This window comes from Sciurus vulgaris (genome assembly GCF_902686455.1).
Source record: "Sciurus vulgaris genome assembly, contig: HiC_scaffold_170_arrow_ctg1, whole genome shotgun sequence".
Taxonomy (NCBI): domain Eukaryota; kingdom Metazoa; phylum Chordata; class Mammalia; order Rodentia; family Sciuridae; genus Sciurus; species Sciurus vulgaris.
Window position 1 is genome coordinate 148,524 of NW_027632883.1, and position 18,545 is coordinate 167,068.

At 54.7% G+C, this 18,545-nt stretch overlaps 1 protein-coding gene across 1 annotated transcript; it reads right to left on the bottom strand.

Moving 5' to 3' along the window:
* Nucleotides 1-1,127: 1,127 nt before the first annotated feature.
* Nucleotides 1,128-16,858, bottom strand: LOC306652277 (putative RNA-binding protein 19). Its single transcript, XM_079125266.1, has 10 exons — nucleotides 16,708-16,858; nucleotides 13,306-13,488; nucleotides 11,478-11,516; nucleotides 11,004-11,193; nucleotides 7,881-7,961; nucleotides 4,219-5,631; nucleotides 3,847-3,977; nucleotides 3,254-3,372; nucleotides 1,716-2,861; nucleotides 1,128-1,223 (listed from the first exon to the last, which is right to left on the bottom strand). The coding sequence occupies exons 2-6, from the start codon at nucleotides 13,486-13,488 to the stop codon at nucleotides 5,552-5,554; spliced, it is 573 nt and encodes a 190-aa protein (XP_078981392.1). The 5' UTR covers nucleotides 16,708-16,858; the 3' UTR covers nucleotides 1,128-1,223; nucleotides 1,716-2,861; nucleotides 3,254-3,372; nucleotides 3,847-3,977; nucleotides 4,219-5,551.
* Nucleotides 16,859-18,545: the final 1,687 nt, after the last annotated feature.

Genomic DNA, 18,545 nt, shown 5'->3' on the forward strand with positions numbered 1-18,545 from the left:
GTCCCTGGGTTCAATCCCCAGTTAAAAAAAAAAAAAAAAAAGAATAAAGAAAACTCATGCTCGGGAGCCAGACTGGGGAGCAGTGAGTTAGCTGTGCCACTTCTGAGCTGGGTGACTTTGGGTCACTGGGCCTCAGTTTCCCTATGTGCAGAAGAGGGACGCGGCCTTGCCAGGGCAGGCCCTTTGCCACCCTTCACCTGGTGATGATTCCTTCCCACATCAGCGGAAGGAAGGAAGAAGCACATCTGTGGTGCTGGCTCTGGCACCTGTCTTGTGGGTCAGGAGCTCACTGACTGCCTGGCAGCACAGTGGGCAGGGCCCTAGCTGGAGATGACCATGGGGGGCAGCAGCTGTGGAGAAATGACCTCCACACCTGCAATGCCTGCCCTGAGGATCACTAGGGGACCGTGGTCTGCAAAGCATTAAGTCGCTGGACAAAGTACTCGTGGTGGGTTAAAAGGTGGCTCCCCAAGAGATGGCTATGCCCAGAATCTAAGGAGACGTCCCATGCCACTGTCACCAAGATCCCGAGGTGGGATGTCCTGTGTTATCTGGGTGGGCTACAAACCCACGAGGAGATTTGGAACCAAGAAGGCCCAGAGATGGGGCACAGGAGGGAATGGGATGGCAGTGGTTCAGGGAGCCAAGGGACACCAGGAGCCCAGTGGTGGCAGAGACAAGGACAGGTCCTCCCCAGAGTTCTTGGAGACGCTGGCCACATCCTGGACTTGGACACCTGCCTGCCAGCTCTGCCACAGGTGACTTTCTGTTGGCCTAAGCCCACATGCTGTGGCTATAGATATTCTTAAACAGCCCTGTGTAGGGAACTGACTTTCAGCTTATCACGGGTACAGGACAGCAGAGAGGCAGACAGTGAAGGCTCAAGTTAAGGCAGGAAAGGAAGCCAGGGAAGGCAGGGGCAGGGCAGGGGGTAGGGCGGGGTGCTTTCTGCAGGTGCACTGCAGAAGGGTGGAGCTCAGGCTGAGGGCCCTCCCACAAGCCAGCTCCCTCTCCCCTGGGGCAGCCCTACCTTGGAGTAGGCCAGGTGTCAGAAGGCCCTGCGCACCTCCAGGGGCTCCAGGAACTCCACTATGATGGCTGTGATGCCACCCTCAGGAGCCCAGGCTCCTGAAGTGGCCGAAGGTCTCCCACAACTCAGCTGCCAGGGTGCCTGCGGGGAGGTTCTTGGCCAGAATCCCGGTCTTGCATCACTCTGCTGTGGCCTGTGGAGAGCACAGGACTCATGAGAACAGCAGCAGGGGTCCAGTCTGACACCAGAATTGTATGGGGCCCCAGGGGCCAGGCGCCTGGGAAGCAGACCCAGGAGGCACCACCCTCTCCAGCAGGCCACCTGCTGGCTCCACAGTTGGGCAGCTCTGCTGAGGGGTCAGCTTCCAGCCCTCCAATGAGTCGTGTAGACCCTGACAGTGAATGACCAGCCTGCTGGACCTCCCAGGTGCCCCAGCTGCTGTTCCACTGATCAGACTGGCCTCTCAGCGTGGAACTGCAGGCCACCTGCTGCCACCAGCGAGGAGAAGCCCCAGGAGCAGCTTGAACCTGCGAGGGGCAGCTGAGCAGTGAGCCCTCAGGTTTTGGTTCCAGTCACCAGAGGGCCTGCCGACACACCCCCAGCCTCCCTGGAGCCCCGTCCCCAGCTCTGCAGCAGCCACCAGTTGGGGCCATCAGAGTCTGTGGGGAGGGCAGTGGGGACCCACCTAGCTGAAGGAGTCCAGGTTGACCCCATTGTTGAGGAGGAAGTGCTGCACCTCGTGGACCAGCTGGGTCTCCCCAGGGGCCACACAGACAGCCACGCTGCTCTTGGTCTCTTGAGGGAGGGAGGAAAGGAGGCCTGCGGCCATCAGGTGGACCCAATCTGCTCTCTCCAGACAGCAGCTAAGCAGACCGAGTGGAAGTGGGTTCAGTGGTGCCCCTCACCCAGCCACACCCAGCTGACCCCCTCAGGCGCCCTCTCCAGCCACGAGTCTCCACACCCACACAGGCTCTTCCCTTTTCTACAGTGGGCAGGTCTGCAGCTCCTCCTGCAGCCCCTGGGGGCTTCTCCAGGCCTGACCCTGACCCCATCCCCTCACACCAAGCAGTCCTTGCTCTGTCACCTCCCCAACCAGACCAGGCTCTCCTCTCTCCACCTGTCTCCACTAGGAGGCTCCAGAAGGCACCAGAAGGCTCTAGAAGGCAGGACCCGGTCCTAGCACTACAAAGACCTGGTGCTCGGGGCACTCGCGGCACCAGAGCCACTGTGACTGTCCCTTGTCCTTCCCTCCAACTCAGGCCAGGCTGCACTGCCCAGCATGGCATCCATGAGCCACTGGGCACCTGAGGCATGGCTTGTTCAAACCCACATCCTGCTATGCATGGATTTCAGTGGACTGGGTGGGAACGAGGGAGGAGAAACACCCTGTGACTACGCTGGGTGCAGCGAAGCAATGATCCCTCAGATGTGTTAGCTGAAGAGGGCGTCTGTTAGAATTAATTTTCCTGCTTTTTTTTAAAAACGTGGCCACCAGGCCATTCAGTTACACATGGGCTTGCCATCCAGCTCTATAGACAGGTTGGCCTCGAGTGTCTTGAAGGGCAGAGGACCGGGCAGAAAGCAGTCAATGGGCAGAATCAAGGGACGTCCCTTGCCACGTGGCTGAAATGAGCTCCTGGTTTTACCCAGAAAGAACTCCGCAGGGGTCCATCCCTGGACAGATTCACCAAGAGGGTCTGTGGACACGAAGCTCACAAGTCACGGGCCACTCACGTGGTCCCACACTTGGCTCTTGGTGGCAATGTACTTCTGTGTGATGGCTTCAGCCACGGCATTGGGCCCCATGAACAGCATATTCCAGTTGTGGGAGCTGAGGGCAGAGGCAGAGCAGGACAGACCACACTGGGACCCACGGGCACTCTCTCGCAGACACATAGCCTGTCATAAGCCTCCCCGCGTTCCTAGCCCTCCCGCCACCTCGCCTGTCCTGTGTGGGCTCCCCACCCGCAGGCAGTGGGGCTGACAGATCCAACCTCTGGCAGTGCCAGCAGTCGGCCTGTGCCAGGGCCCAGAAGGTGGCAACCATCCACTCGTATAGGACGAGATACCTCAGAGTGTAAGTGAGCTCAGCACTGCTCTCCCCAACCACAGTGGGGAAGCCAGCTCGGAGGTGAGGATGAACCTCAAGCTATAGAGCAAAAGGGACCAGGCGGTTGGGAAAGGCAGAGAGGGGAGCAGAGCCTGGGTGGGGCTGGCAAGGACCTGCAGCTCCTGGCTTTGTCCTTGGATGCTGCCTTCTTCTTATAGGACGAGCCAGGGGTGTCGGCATCCTCACTGGCTTCCATCCTGATGGTGGACTGCAGCACATGCAGCATCCTACCCTGCAGGGACTGGGGAGGAAGTGGGCGAGCTGCCCTCCTGCCCTCCAGCCCCGCCCTCCAGTGGGGCCTTCTATCTAATGGTGCCTCCTGTCCTAAACAAGTTGGACCCAGGGCCAGACCTGCAGGAGGAGAGGGACAGCAGCCAGAGCAGACACACGGTTACTCTCGGTTCAGCTGGCACTGGGGTCCCCAACACGGACATGCCAAGGGAAAGGTGCCCTTCTGTGACACCCCATGGCCCCTTACACTGAACCCCCAGGCCCTGCACAGGGAGAACATGAGCGGTCGTGGGTGGGCCAGGTCTGACCTGGAGCCCACAAAGTCCATATTCTTTGAATGAAGGTGCACTGGAGGGAAGGTGGCCTGGGCACATCGCAAGGTGACCCTGAAGAGCCGAGCTCCCTGCATTCCACAGGGCCATCCCTCCTCTGTCACCAGGTTTGGCAACCCTGGCAGGCCTGTAAGCAACCTCACCTGGAACACCTGCCTATCCACTGCCACGTAGGCCTTCACCACATGCTCGGGGAACATGAAGGTGATGAAGGCAAAGCCCTTGGGTTCCTTGGTCTGGCTGTCAATGGGGTAGTGGAGCTCTGACAGGGGACCTGAGGACAGGAGAGCATCAGTCACCTGGGTTGGAGCTGGGCCCAAGCTCAGGGGAAAGTGCCGGGCACTAAGGGTCAGCCAAACGAAAACAGAACAGCTGCTGTGCACTGGCCATGCCCACTCAGTCTGAGGGAATGAGGGCGACTGCCAGCCACAAGGTCCACCTCCAGGTAAAGGGTGTCATTTCCCAGTCCTCTCGTGCCCACCATAAGAAGCAAGGAGGAATGTGCTGGGCTGCACCTGGCTCCACGGCCTGCTGAGCACAGCCTGTCTTGGGCAGTGGCCTCGCCCACACAGGCCTCCTCCTCTCACCTGTGAATGGCACAACAGTTACAACACACAGTGGCCTCAAGGGTCCACAAGTTAGTGTGTGGTTACTACCCAAGACCTGCTGCAGTTAGTGCCACGTAAGTGTTCATAATGCCGTCCCTCTCAGAGGACACTGTCTGCAGTGTTTCCACTCTGAACATCAGGTGTGGCCACATCCCAAATGGATGCCTGCAGTCTATGGTCAAGCCCCCTCCCATTCACTCAGCACTGCCATGTGTCCAGGGCACCAGCCCATGGGAGAACCTGGGGAGCAGGACAGCGTGGATAGACCTTCAAATTCCATCACCTGGCCTGCAAGCAGGTTCCACTTGGGACCTCTGAGCTGTCCTTGGCCCAAGCCACACTCACACAGCCTCGCTGATCCTCCACACCCAGGACAGCCTCCTGGGAGACAAGGGTGCCAGCAGCATCTCCAGAGCACAGATTCACCTGCACTGTGAGCCCACCTTCCTCCCCTCGACAAACGGCCCCTGTAACCAAGCTCAGCTACAGGCCTGCAAGTTCCCAGCCCAAGAAGAAACAGCAACAAAACCAAAGACAGCCCTGGCTGTTGCCTCTTCTTGGAAGCTGGTCTTTCTTGGGAAGACTTGAGAAAGAAAAGCATTCCCAGGCAGGAGCACAGTGGGAGGGAAGGCTGGGCGGTTGTTGAATTCCAACACCAGAAGCCAAGAAATCTCAGGAAAACACCTCCATTGCTCCCACTCTGTGTTTGGACAATAAGAGCTAAGGAATCAAGTTCTGCTGGGCGTGCAGCCTATGCCTGCGATCCCAGCAACTTGGGAGGCTGAGGCAGAAGGATCAAGGCCAGCCTCATGGACTTACCAAGACAGTCTCAAATTAAAAGATAAAAAAAACTTGGGATGTAGCTGGGTGGCAGAGTGACCCTGGGTTCAATCCCCAGCACCATTAAAAAAAAAAAGGAATCCAAGTTCAATATCAGAAAGCAAAAGTTGCCACTGGATCTGCAGTGGGAACAGCAAGTCCTGTTTTCAGATGAGGAGACTATCTGGAGCCACTGCCCAAGGTCAAGAGCAAGTGGGAGGCAGATGGAGCGGACCCAGCCAAGTGGGAGCCGGGCACAGCAGGGACCTACACACATGGCCAGGAGTGGAGCCCTACCGTAGTGGGAGAAGAGCACCTCCAGATCCTCCTTGGTGCTGGTGTAGGGCAGGTTGTACACAAAGAGCCTCCCGGAGTCAGCCAGGTCCTCCTCCTCCTCGCTCTTCCTGAGTGTCTGGCCTTGTCAGGGCTGCACACTGTTCTGCAGGGGCCCCTTGGCTGTGGGCACGTTCTTCTCCCTGAACACCTCGATGTAGCATGCACCTGCAGGAGGAGAGGGTCAGGGCTCCAGGGAGCCTGGGACTTGACACACCCAGCTGAGGACCCAGGCCCTGTCTGCAGGCTGCAAGATGCTCCAGCTGGGAAAGGTGATGGGCCCGGCAGCAGGCTCTGTAGCAGGGAAGCAGCCTGAGCCCCTAGGACCTCACCCAGCCTGCCAGCATGGCCTCGTCCCTTGGAGTCTGCTACCACTGTCCCAGGCCAAGTGACAGGTCCTCTGAACTCTGAGCCTACTCTAGCACTGCTGGTGGCTCTGCCTTGGGAAAGGCCTCATGTGACAGCCAGACCCTGAACAATCACCTGCTGGTAAGCAGGTTGCTAAAACCACCTATGTGCCTAACAAGGCCACAGGGATGGCCTGCCTCCACCCGCACTGCCAGAGCTTGATGGACACCTTCCACCGACCTGCCAGCAGGACTCCCGAGGACCCCATATACCCTGACACAATGCATCCCCAGGAGCTTTGCTTTTCTGTTCTTATTGATGACTATAAATCAACACATTAAATTTAAATAATAAAAGGAAGTTTGCAAAGAACTTCCTTGAGTTCAGACTCTGGTGTGCTCGGGGGATCCACCTGTGGGGTGAAGCTCAGCACCAGCCCGGCAAAGGCCTGGATGTTCCTTATTCTGCCTGACACTTCTACATTGTCCTTCAAAAGGCATGAAAATGTTTATTGCCAAATGTGAAAAATGTATGCCACTTTGGCAAGTGAAAAACATGAACTTGCACTTTCGATTTTGTTTTTAATAATTATGAATAAATTCAAGCATCTGTACAGGCCACCTGAATTCTTTTTCTTCAAAAACCTCTTGTCCTTTCTCCATTTTTCTATTGGGCAGGTCATGTATCCTTCATAAGAATCTGTGTAAATTAGAGAAATTGGCACCTCTTGCATGCTGTTCAGGCTACGGATTCTGCAGTCCACCTTCTGAACCCATGGCAGCTGTGGCCTTACAGTGTTTCTGGCTGGTAGGCAGTCAACAAGTCCATTTTCTGTTTTTCCATTCAAAGTTTGCAAACTGCTTAGAAAGAAATTTGTTCAGCTCAAATCCTTTATGTTTCTGAAACTTTTCTCATTATGAGGAGTAAGGCAGGGGTTCATCTTTTTTCCCTAAAATAATGTTAACTAGGATGGGTGTGGTGCATGCCACTCTTCCCAGCAGCTTGGGAGGCTGAGGCAGGAGGATCATGAGTTCAAAGCCAGCCTCAGCAACTTAGTGAGATCCTGAGCAACTGAATGAGACCCTGTCTCAAAATAAAACATAAAAAGGGCTGGGGATGTGGCTCAGCGGTTACATACCCTGAGGTTCGATCCTGGGTACCAAATTTAAAAAAACAAACAAAAAAAACAAAACCCAACTGACCTCGATCTCAAGGAACTGCTTCAGTATTTCTAATAGCAAAAACTTTTAACTCCCATATCCCCATTTAGGAGACCAGGAAAGTGTATCAAAGTGTCCCTGAGCATGGAAGAACATGCAAGAAGGAAAATGGCAGTGTCGCAAGCCAGTCCTCATAGAGGGATGTGGAAAAATCAAACCAACGGTAGAGGTCAGCATCAGTGTACAAAGAAAAGGACACTTAAGAAGGTTTGTCCCAATGTCAGGGATTGTCACTGGGTGGGACCCGGGAATTGGGGCAGGGTAGCCCAGTGTGCCGAGGACAATGGGCACCTGCGGATCACCTCCTGTCGTCAGACCTGCAGGGATCACACCTGCATCATGGCACCCCCTCTGCCTACGCCCGCTCACAGTCACTTACACAGCCATCCTGGTTATAGGTGACTTTCATTCTTTTTATTTAGCCGTGTCTTCTAGGATCTCATATGGGGAACCTCTATGGCTGTTGCGAGGCGGGCATGAGAACAGGGTCCTCTGCTAAGGCAGCTCTAGGGCCAGCCAGCTGCAGCCATGGTGCCAGTTGGCCTGCGGCCTGTTTCTGAAAACAGCAACACCTCCACACTCACAAGCACCTACAGTGGCCGCCTGCTGCAAAATGGGGAAGGACTCCCCAGGGACCGTCTGACCACAGGCCAGCCCTCTGCTCTGGCTGCCCACCTGCCCTGCTGTAGGTGAGGGAGCAGAACAGGCCTCCTCCTGCTCGAGGCAGCCATCGCAGTCCCTCATTGGTGACGCCCAAGATGCCATCGGTCAGCCTTTTTGTAAAGTCTGTGATTCCTTCAGCTCTCAATCTGAGTGGCCTCCTCCTTGCCCTGTCCTCAGAGCACATACCTCTGTGACACTGAATGGGGCTCCCTGCAGCTTCATGGTGTGGGGGGTGGTGGGCTCCTTCTCGTTTGCTGGTTTCTCTGTCTGAGAACAAAGAGAAAAGGCCACAGTGGGTTCCCTGAGGTGGTGGGAGTAGGGGACGGACCGGGACGTAGCAGCTCCAGGAGCAGCTGCAACCAGAGTGGTGGGAAGTGCTGGTGCATGTGCCTGCCAGACTCAGGGTCAGGCCAGTGCAGAGGCAGTGGATTTGGCAGGGTCTCCATTTGCCTCTGAAGTGAGAGCTGCAGCCATGTCGGCACACCATGGGCAGGCGAGCAGGCCCCTGGACAGCAGAGGGCCAGGGCAGAGGGAGGAGCCGAGGCATGCACCCTGAAGCCACTGATTTCAGCTGGCTCCATGCTGCATGCAGAGGCCAGCCTCCTACTGAGCCTCTAATTCAACATGGATTCTGAATTCGGCACCTTTTCCTGTAATTCTGGACTCCAAATAGCTCTGCACAACCTAAGTTTTTGGTAGATCCTTTGGTGCTAAAACCTGCCCAGCTAGCACTCACTCCCCAGCAGAGCCTGCCGTGAGCCAACAGGTGCAGGACTAGGACATTTCTAGTCCCACCAGACTAGATGTGCTAGGAGGGTTGCTGCCCCAACCCTGCTGACACGGTGACCCCCAGGGCCACCCTGAGTACAGGGGTTCAGGAGATGGCTGGAAGGATGGGCACTGCCAGGATGTCCTCTGCAGATGAGGATCAGAGAGGCCTGTGGGCTGAAGCATCCCCCCAAGCCCAGCAGCCCCCAAGGGTCAGAGCTGAGACTGGGCCTCGAACTCCCAGACTTTCTGCAGGGAATGGTAACTAGGAAGGAGGGAGAAGGAAGAGGAAAGAGAAGAGGAGCAAAAGGAGCCCCTTCCTCTTGTTGGGAAGCAAAACACTGGTTGTTTCCAACTCAAGAATGGGGACAAACACATGTCCAAGTGCCCTGTGTCTGGAGCAGAGGATTCCCTGCTGGGGGACAAGGTGGCCATCCTCAAGGGTCATGTCCACCTGTATACTCTCAAATTCAAAGCCTGGAAGACCCAGGCTGGGGCCTTACCCCATCATGGGAGCCTGTCACTTCCCTTCTTTGGGCCTCAGTTTCTTTACCTATGAAATGGAAGTACAGCCCCAGAAATTGTGAGGATATTCTGTGACGGCAGGTTCATCACCAGGCATGTAGTTGGGGATTGACTAAACTCATCTATCAATGACGACCTGTTCAAGTCTGTCTGCCTTGTTACTGAACACCAAATGCAACACGGCCACCACCCTCACTCCTCCCAGAGCCCTGACAGGTGGCAGGGAGCCCCTCCAGGTGTGGCAGGCAGTGAGCTCAGAGGGGGCAGTCTTTCCTCCATGTGGCACCCCAGCAATGGGGCCATAGGGACATGCGGACATGCACAGAACCCCCCCCCACCGGCCCCCAGAGGCATGTACCTAGGCTCTGGGCTCCTGTGGCCTCCTATTCCCAGGCAGGGTCCCTGTGCTCCCTCGCGCCTGCTGGGTCTCAGTGGACTCCTCTGCCTCACTCCCTTCATCACAGTTCACTGCTTCGTCCTCACTGTCCTTCTCTGAGGATGACTTGGTGGCGACCATCTTGGACTTCAGGTACTCCATGTCCGAGAGTCCCTTCTGTGCAGCCATATTTGGCTCAAGGCCTTGCTCTGCTGAGAGTGCCAGGGTGGAGGAGGGTCACCTTCCTGGGCAACCAGAGACCTGGGCAACACAGGACTGAAAACCTGGAGGGCGGCCAAGATGCCACACCCACCACGACCAGGGCCCTTGTGTCCAGAGGCCCCAGGAAACCCTGTGATGGGCAACGAAGGGTGGAGCTCTGCAGCTCTGTATGATGGTGCCACACACCCAGGGTGCCACAGCTTCCACCATAGCCTGGTTCTCTCCTGGACGGCCCTCCACAGTCACTCCTGACTCTCCTAGCTGTGTTACGTCCAGGCACATAACGTGTTAAAGAAGGCATAGGTACAACCAATACCTTACTACAGAGGAATGCACTATGGTGTCTGTCACCATAGAGGGCCGCCTGTTCCATCCTGGGCAGGGGCAGCTCTCGTCCACCTGAACAGCAGGACAGTGCCAAAGTACCTCCAGCATGTCACTGTCAATGTGCTGTGTGCTGCACTCTGGACATCCCCATCCTGCTACCTGATGCTGGACATGCTGTATAATGTATGAGGAATACTTGGTAAGACGTCAGCCACTGAGGAGCTATGGAAGGGGAGCCACGGAGGCTGAGGGGTGTGCAGGGTGTCCTCCATGCTTGCAGGCTGCTGGGACTATGTTCTAGCCTCTCACACCCGGCAGGGAGCCCTGGAGGCTGAGGAGGGAACCCGCCTCCCCTCCCAGGGCTGCGAGCCCAGGAACTTTGGCTCCTCCTTCCCTGCTCTCCTCGGCCCACTCAGGGCCACGTCTGCCCCTGCAGCCCCTGCCCCCCTCTCCTGAGCCCTGAAATGTTGCACCCTTGTCTGTGACCCCTTCTCTGCCCCCTGCTACTGTGTCCTCCCAAGTCCTACGAGTCCTTCAGATTCCAGCTCAGCACAGAAACTCTGCCAGGCCTACAGCTCATGCTGCGTCCCCATCTTCATCTTTAAACCAGCCCTGACTGGGACCCCCAACCAGAGCTACCAACCTGTACTGCAACTGGTCACTTGCTATCATTAGCTGCTCCACACAGACCCTTAGGGACAAAGGCTCGCCCCCAGCAAGGCCTTCCCAACAGCTACCTCCCAAGTCCTCCTGTCCTCTCTGTCACCAATGATGTGATCCAGGGGTGCTTATCTACTATTGCTTCTCCCCTCTCACCAGGAGGACAGCTGACGGCTCCATGGGGGAAGGGCTCCTCTGCCTCCTGCTCGCTGCCATGTCCTCAGTGCCTAGCACACAGCATGTGCTCAGCCAATCCTGTTGATTACTGACTGAGCAAGTGACCAGAACAGTCGCAGCAGACTTGCCAACTAAGAGAGCTCAAGAGCCATGTCGGGCTGGCCTGTGCCTGCGAGCAGGCGTGGTGAGCGTACATGCAGGGCAGGCAGGCTGGGAAGGACAAAGGTGCACAGGCACAGAGGCCCAGGCTTCACCTGCTGGCTCCTTGGCCGCCTCCTCCTCGCTCTCCTGCCCAGAATCGGAGTCAAAGTTCAGGTAGTCGCTGGTCAGCTTGCTCTTCCCTATCAGGGGTTCTGTGTCCAGGGCATTGTTTGCCCATGTGGCCACCTGGGTCCACTTCTGGTGAACTGACAGAAACTCCTGGAACTCACTACCTTCCTTCAGCTGGTGGCACCAGAACCAGGGTGGCAGGGATATGGGGGGAGAAGAGGTGTAGGCGGCTCAGGTGTGGCCTGGCCATCCTAGCTCTCGGCAGGACAGGCATCCCCCACACCTCTAGTGGGTCCTGAGGGTCTGCAGGTCATCAAGGAGGCAGAGGGGACTCTGCAGGATGAGGCGACCAGGAGTCCACAGGGACAGGGACAGTGGAGAGTGTGGCACTCTGCTTCCTGGACCAGCCCTCACCCTCAGACCTGCAGCCACCCGCCCTCTCCGTCAATGGGACACACCTTCTCCAGCTCACTTGGGACCTTTCTTTTCTTGTCATCCTAAAAGCAGAAGGTGCAGATGATGAGGGTCACACGAAAAGCAGGGAGGTGACCCCACAGTGCCTGCAGTCCCCCGAGAAGCTGCCCAAGAGTGAGGCTCAGCTCCCTCGGGGCCACCTGCATACTTTCTTAATTTCCGGGGGGACAGGGCCTTGCACAGGCTGCTCAGGCTGCCTCGGTCTCTGGACACGTCTGTTCCAGGCTCAGGGCTTCGTTGGGTCCCCAAAAGACTTGCAGAACTCCACCTGCAGGAGAACAGGGCCACTTTCACACCCTTCACAACAGCCAGTAGCCCTACTGGTGCCCTTCAGCACCTGGGGACCTGGGCTTCACAGAGGCAGCTGCCACTGACTTGCTGAGCTGAGTGAATGACTACCACCCCAGCCTTGGCTGGTCCCATGATGTCACTACGCTGGCTACCATTTACTGAGGTGTTCTGCACACAGGTGCCCTCGAGTGCCCTGCAAGGACTGACCAGCTGAGCCCCTGACAGTGGGCAGCAGAGCTGCAACTCCTCCTAGTCCCCAAACCAGAAACCGGGAGCACAGAGATGTGAGGGAGCATGACTGGGTGACCAGGTCGTAGGTGACAGATATCTCAGGTGGCTGGGGACCCAGGAGCCTGAGTTTTTAACCATCCATGTCAAAGGATGGCTTAGAGGACGACATAAGATGCAGGCCACGTGCACAGCTGTGCAGGGGCAGGGATGAGCGAAGGCTGCGGGGTCACTAATGAGTGCGAGGCAAGTGCCACTGGCCTTGGGGAACATGCATGGGTAACAGGGAGCCCGGGGCGGGCACAGGGCATGGAAGGGAGCTGAGTCCATGGACCCCTCCAGACCCAAGGCCACCTACACTCAAGGTGACCATGGAGAGGGCTGGTCCTGCTGGGAGCCCAGGGTGACAACTCCCAGGCAGTTAAGGTTGCCCTGGTCACCAACCTCTCCCCCAAAGAAAAAGCCTGCCATCTGGGTCCATCCTGCTGTGAGGATGTTCAAAGCAGTTGTTCCTATAATAACGACAAGTCTGTGGTGCAAAATCCAAATACCAGAAAGTCTCTGTGAAGGTTAGAGGGAAATGACTCCAACTGCTGTCATCAGAGAGGCACCGTCAGCCTCTGGGTAAAACCCGTGCCCACCCCACGCCAGACCACAGGATGTGGCTGCCTCGATGGGCTCTCGTGTCCATCAGTGTTTTCTCTTTCTCAACAAAGCACTGGGGACATTTTATCATGTCAGTGAACCCACCTAGGTGACCTGAGTGGGACCTCCTTCTCCAGGAAACTTCCCAACCCCTCCCTGGCCAGGGTGGGTCCTGTTCTCTCTTCCCAGGGTCTCTGATTCACTGACCACCCTGACCACAGCAGCCTATGTCTGTCAGTGCTCTGCCTGTGCAGAGGCAGCAGGCTCGTGAGGACAGGGACCAGGGCACAGCTCTCCACAGATTCCCAGCAGTGACCAGGAGCTCCCAAGAGCGCACTGACAGGCAGGATGATGCCCACCTGTGGCTCTCAAGTGCACTCTCAGTGGGCAGCACAGGTGCCACCTGAGGCTTCAGACATGCTTGTTCTCACACCTGACAGCCTGCACCAAGTTGAAATTCAGGACAGGCCAGCCACAGTTTGACTCCTTCTCAGGAGATTCTTACGAACACAGAAGAGCAGGACCTGTAAGCCAGCCAAAGGCCTCACAGCCTGAGGAGGACAGCCCTGGAACACACATGCTGGGTGAAAGGTGGATGGTGGGTGTCCCTCTGGAGAGGCAGGCAGGGTGAGCCTCCCAGCCACTCACTGTGATCCAGGACGAGTCGATAAAGCTCTTGTTGAAATGGCTCAGTGAGGTCTGAGCCTCTTCCTCAGACTTAAAGCCCATGATGCCAAACTTGCGGAACTTGCCGTCTTTGGTGAACTTGAAGCTGCAGTCAGTCAGCATGCCAAAGGCGGCAAGCAGCTGTCTGGATCGCTCTTCCTTCATCTAGGATAGAAGGTGGGGAGGAACTGGTGAGGCCTTACAGTGAAGGGACAAATGGCTAGAAACCCGGGGCTCTAGGATTCTCTAGGGGTGGCCAGAGACAAGGAGGTGGCAGCATGTGCTTTGCTAGTCAGGCCAACTCTGACTCTAACACTCACTGGCTACGCGCTCTCTACTCACATCACTGGTGAAGAAATGAGAATCCCAAGGGCCATGTGATGTCATCATACCCTACGAGGCTGCTACGAGGTCAAGACCAAGTACAAAATCACCATTATGGCACTGCTTAAGAGACTCTTAAAGAGGTTGGTCAGAAGAAATGAGAGAGTGAGCATGCTAGCTCTGTGTGCCAACTATGGTGGAGGATGCTGCCATCTCCCAAGGTGGCCACATCCTAAGCCCTGGAACACTGGTCACACACCACACATGGCACATGGCATTTTGCAGATGTGATTCGATTAGGAGATGGATCCTGCGTTATCCAGGTCCAAAGTAATCACAAGGGTCTTGACAAGAAGGTGACAGGGGGGTCAGAGACAGAGAAGGAGGTGTAAAGATGAAAACAGAGGGAAAGAAACTAGAAGATGCTATGCTACACTTTGAAGACAGAAGTTCAAGGGTGTGGCTTGGAGTCCAGGGAGGCAGGCAGGCTCTTGAAGCTGGAAAACCGAAGGAACAAATTCTGTCCTACAGCCTCCAGAAGCACAGCAACCCCTCCAACACCTTGATTTAAGATGTCTGACCTTGGGCTGGGGAGATAGCTCAGTTGGTAGAGTGCCTGCCTTGCAAGCACAAGGTCCTGGGTTCAATCCCCAGCACTGCAAAAAAAAAAAAAAAAAAAAAAGATGTCTGACTTCCAAGACTGTAGGAATAAATATGCATTGTGGGACCTCCCAGGTGTGGCAAGCTGCTCTGGCAGCCATGGAAATCTGACAGGCTGACATTGTTACAATCTTGTCAAGCAGCCTCCATTACAGGCAGAACTGGCTCCTGGCTTCCAGCATCCTCACGACCCCAGGAACACCCTCACAACTCAGCAGAGAACTGTGTGGGTGGTAGTGGTACTAAGAGGCACCTGGGGGCCACAGACAACCAAACCAGCTTGAAAACACAGAAACCCATAGGCACTGGTGGCCCAGGAGGAAGAAATTTTCAGAGGCAGCTTTGTAGTAACTCTAATCTCACACTCACCGAGTTAGGAATTTTTATGCACATTTTAGAGAGGAGAAAATGGAATACTGGGAGGATAAATGACCTACCCAAGGTCTACGGAATCCAGGGCCGTGTCAGCTCAGATGTATAAGTGAACTCATGCCCCCATTGCACAGGGGGACTCACTGAACTCTGTCCCCATCATTCTGCTGCAGGGACTGCCAGCTTCTCCCTGTTCCCACAGGAAGCCTCTCCAAGATCCAGTATGTGGATCAGTAACCAAACCCCACTGGGCTCCCACAGCACCCGGCTCATACTTCAGTCCCTGCATTTTGATCTAGTGTTTGTTTGCTACCCTGAAAACTCCATAAAACCAGGGACCAAGTCTTGTCCACTTCTGTCTACACTGTCAGCAACACCAGAAGCACTCGTTACTAAATGTTCATCTGTTGGAAAATAATTAATTGCATGCAATTATGCCAAGAGAGATAAAGGGGTACTGGTCAGAATTTAGTTCTAGAACCACACTCTTCAATTCAGTCCCTATTGTATGAATTATCAACTGTGTGTGACTTCAGGCCAATAACTTTGCCTTGAAATGCCTTGGTTTCTTCACTTTTTAAAATGGATATAAGAGTAGATCCTGACTTGCAGGCTTATGTGAGGATTAAATGAGTTACTGTACCTAACGCATCTGGAACAGTGCCCAGCACATAGTAAACTGTCCAAGGGATATCTACTACTGTTACTATTTTTGTTATTAATTCTTTCATTCATCAGGCAAGATGAACAACAGAAAGAAGCCACCATACTGAGGGGCAAAATGAAACTAAGAGAGAAAAGAAAGGTAGTCATGCTGAAATTCTCATCCAACTAAGTGACGCATCAGGAGATGCTGTTTAAAGTTGATGGATGGATCAATAATAAATATCTTAAAAGTATTCTACTTAGGATAAATAGCAGAATAGTTAAAAACAAAAACACTTAGAAGTTGGAGGGAAGAAGTAGATTATCTAAGGTCCTCCTCTTTTATAGAAGAGGGAGTCAGCAGTTAGTCCCTGGGATAAACTACAGGGATGAGCTAAGTACCTGGGTCCACAGAGAAGCCTATGGAGAGCCCTTTTAAAAACAAACCATTTGAAGATGGGTACTCCCAGAGAGTTGGAGCAAGACTTTACTTCTCATTCTATATATAACTGTCCTGTTTTAATTTTTAAAATCATGTGGCATAAGTCCCTCCCACATGACAAAGAGGAAACCAAAAACCTAAAAATCCATAATAAAAGCGAAATGGCTTCTTGAATTCTCTTTCCAGGGAAAGAGACTCCCCAGAACAGAGGCAAGAGTTCAGAAGACATTCCCACACCATCCAAACGGCTCTCTTTGTACTGGAGCCATGCGATTCCTGGCCACACAAGTGGTGTGGGTGCTTTCTATTCAAGAACTACAGTGAAAGAGGAAAGATGACCACTTCATCCCACTGCATCCAGAAAGACACTGCCACATCCATTCACCCATTTCTTCCCTCACTGATCAGGCAGTTTCATCAGAAGCCTACCAAGTGCTGGGTTCTGTGCTAGGCTATAGGGAGACAGTAAAGTGCAGCTGGGATAAATGGTTTAAAGTCCTTGGCGATATTCCTACCTGTCCCAGGGGGGATGGATGAGGGTGGGGATTGGAACACAGCTCGCCGGAACCATACTCCCCACAAGCCTCCCCAACAGACTCCTAAGTGGGAGGGCAATACAGGTACAGTGACGGTTCAGACACTGATCACCAAGAAAACGTGATGGATCGAGAGAGACTGGGGAGCGGCACGAGGCAGAAGTTGGCATTTCCCTTAAAAGAGGATTGTCCGGTTTGGAGTCAGGTACCCACGGACCAGCTGGGAAACCTTGGGCAGCCGCTATTTGTCTTTCCCAGCAGTCAAGTGGGGATAAACCCAGGATTCTGCCCCTTTAGGGTTTCGGATCCGCCCAAAGTCCCACCGGAGAGCGGAAGCCCCTCAATTTTCTCCAGCTAACTCTTCCCCGAAGCTCCCAGTGGGCCCCAATTTCAGAGTCCCCCAACCTGGCTCTTTCCTCACCCCATTCGGGAGGTTCTTCACAATCAGTCGCGACAAGGCCCAAGTCCCGCTGTTTTGATTCCAGCACCACCGGAGGGCATCTTCCCACAACTTTCACGCTGCGGCAGTGGGCGCCGCCATCTTCAGCACGGTGGAACAAAGCCACTTGGCCTCGTTCTCGACCTGCCCACCCGGAATAGCGTGGTCAAAGCCGGACCTGCCTGAGGAGGTCACAACCCTAAGAGTCGGGCCTGCGCGCTTGCATTCTGCGCAGGCTCAGGTTCTGGAGCGGTTCCCAGAGGCCGCAATGTGGCGGTCCAGTCGGCAGGGGGCGTAGGTTCCTAACATCCGCGGGGGATTGCGCGGGACCTGCTCTATGCAGAGCGCTAAGCAGGGCATGTGGTTTTGCGTCCCTTTCGTATTTTATTTTACTGTTGACTCCTAAGACAGCCCTGAGAACGGGGGCTAGATTAGGGATCCTTGCCTCCCTTTTGAAGATGGAGAAATAGGCTTTCTAAGCCCTGCAGGGTCAATGGTGGAATGTGCACATTGGAAACAAAATCCCATTTTGCAGGCGGTCAACCCAGGACGAAGAGTGAAGCGATTCCATAGAAGAGCGGAGATTGGAGGCAGAGGCCACCTAGAACCCCGCAGTGAGCACCGGTGTCTTCAACTCCAATGCCACAAGCAGATGCCAATTCTGGCTGAGCATCTAAACCCCCACCTGCCAAGCTTCTAGCCAGGAGTTCTTCACCAGACTAACCGTGAGTCTTTGCACATACATCTGTAAAACCGGGGTAGTTCTGTACTGTGCTAGGGTTCAAGGTGGTAAGAAGGGAACGGGTCCAGGGTGTCATTTTACTGCTCCTCTGAGCATCCTGTACCACTGTTGGAGGGAGGAGGGGGGCCTGTGAAAAGCCACCATTTCCTCTCCAGAATGACCGGCACTTCCTGGTCACTTCCTACAGTGCCTTAGCGTCCCTGGCCTGATTTCCCCGGCTTTTGTGATTTTCTTCACTTGAAAGCCCCCCCCCCATCCTTTTGGTCGTGATTGGCATTAGCAGCTTTACTGTGGTATACTCCACACCTCATGCAAGTCACCCATTGAAAATCACAAACCCTGGTCTTTGTAGATTTGCCATGTTTTCAGGTGCCAGAATTGCCCTCAATATCGAAATGTTTGTACATTCCCCAAAGAAACCCTGCACCCTTCAGCTATCATGGGCCAATTCCTGCTCCCTCCAGGCCCTGGCAACCACAGGGATCGACGTTCTGTCTCTGTGGATTTTCCCACTCTGGACATTCCATGCAATGGGGTCACTCAACTTCTGGTCTTTTGTGACCGACTTCTTTCATTTAGCACCATGCTTTCAAGGTTCACACGTAGGCAGCGTGTTTCTTGCGTTTCTTGCTGAGGAATATCTCCTGTGGATAAAGAGCATTTCCTCATCCATTCCTCTGTGGATGGACATCTGGGGGGTTCCTACCCGGTGGCCGCTGTGGATGACGTTGCTATGAACTTTCCAGTGCTTGTGTGGAAAGGTGTTTCCATTTCCCGGGGGGGGGGGGGTAGATTCCTGGGAGAGGCATTGGGGAGCCACACCTGACCTTTCCAGAAGCTAGCTGTTGTCCACAGTGGCTGCACCTTGTCCATTTCTGTCAGTAGCACATGAAGGTTCAGAGTCCCTGTCTCCTCTTCAATTCTAGTCATCCTAGTAGGGATGAAGCCGTGTCTCACTGTGGTTTGGGTTTGCAGTTCCTGTTGGCTCCTGTTGTTGAGAATCTGTTCCTGAGCTTTGGGCCATTTTTGTATCCTTCAGAAGCAACCCGCCTCCTGTTCTCC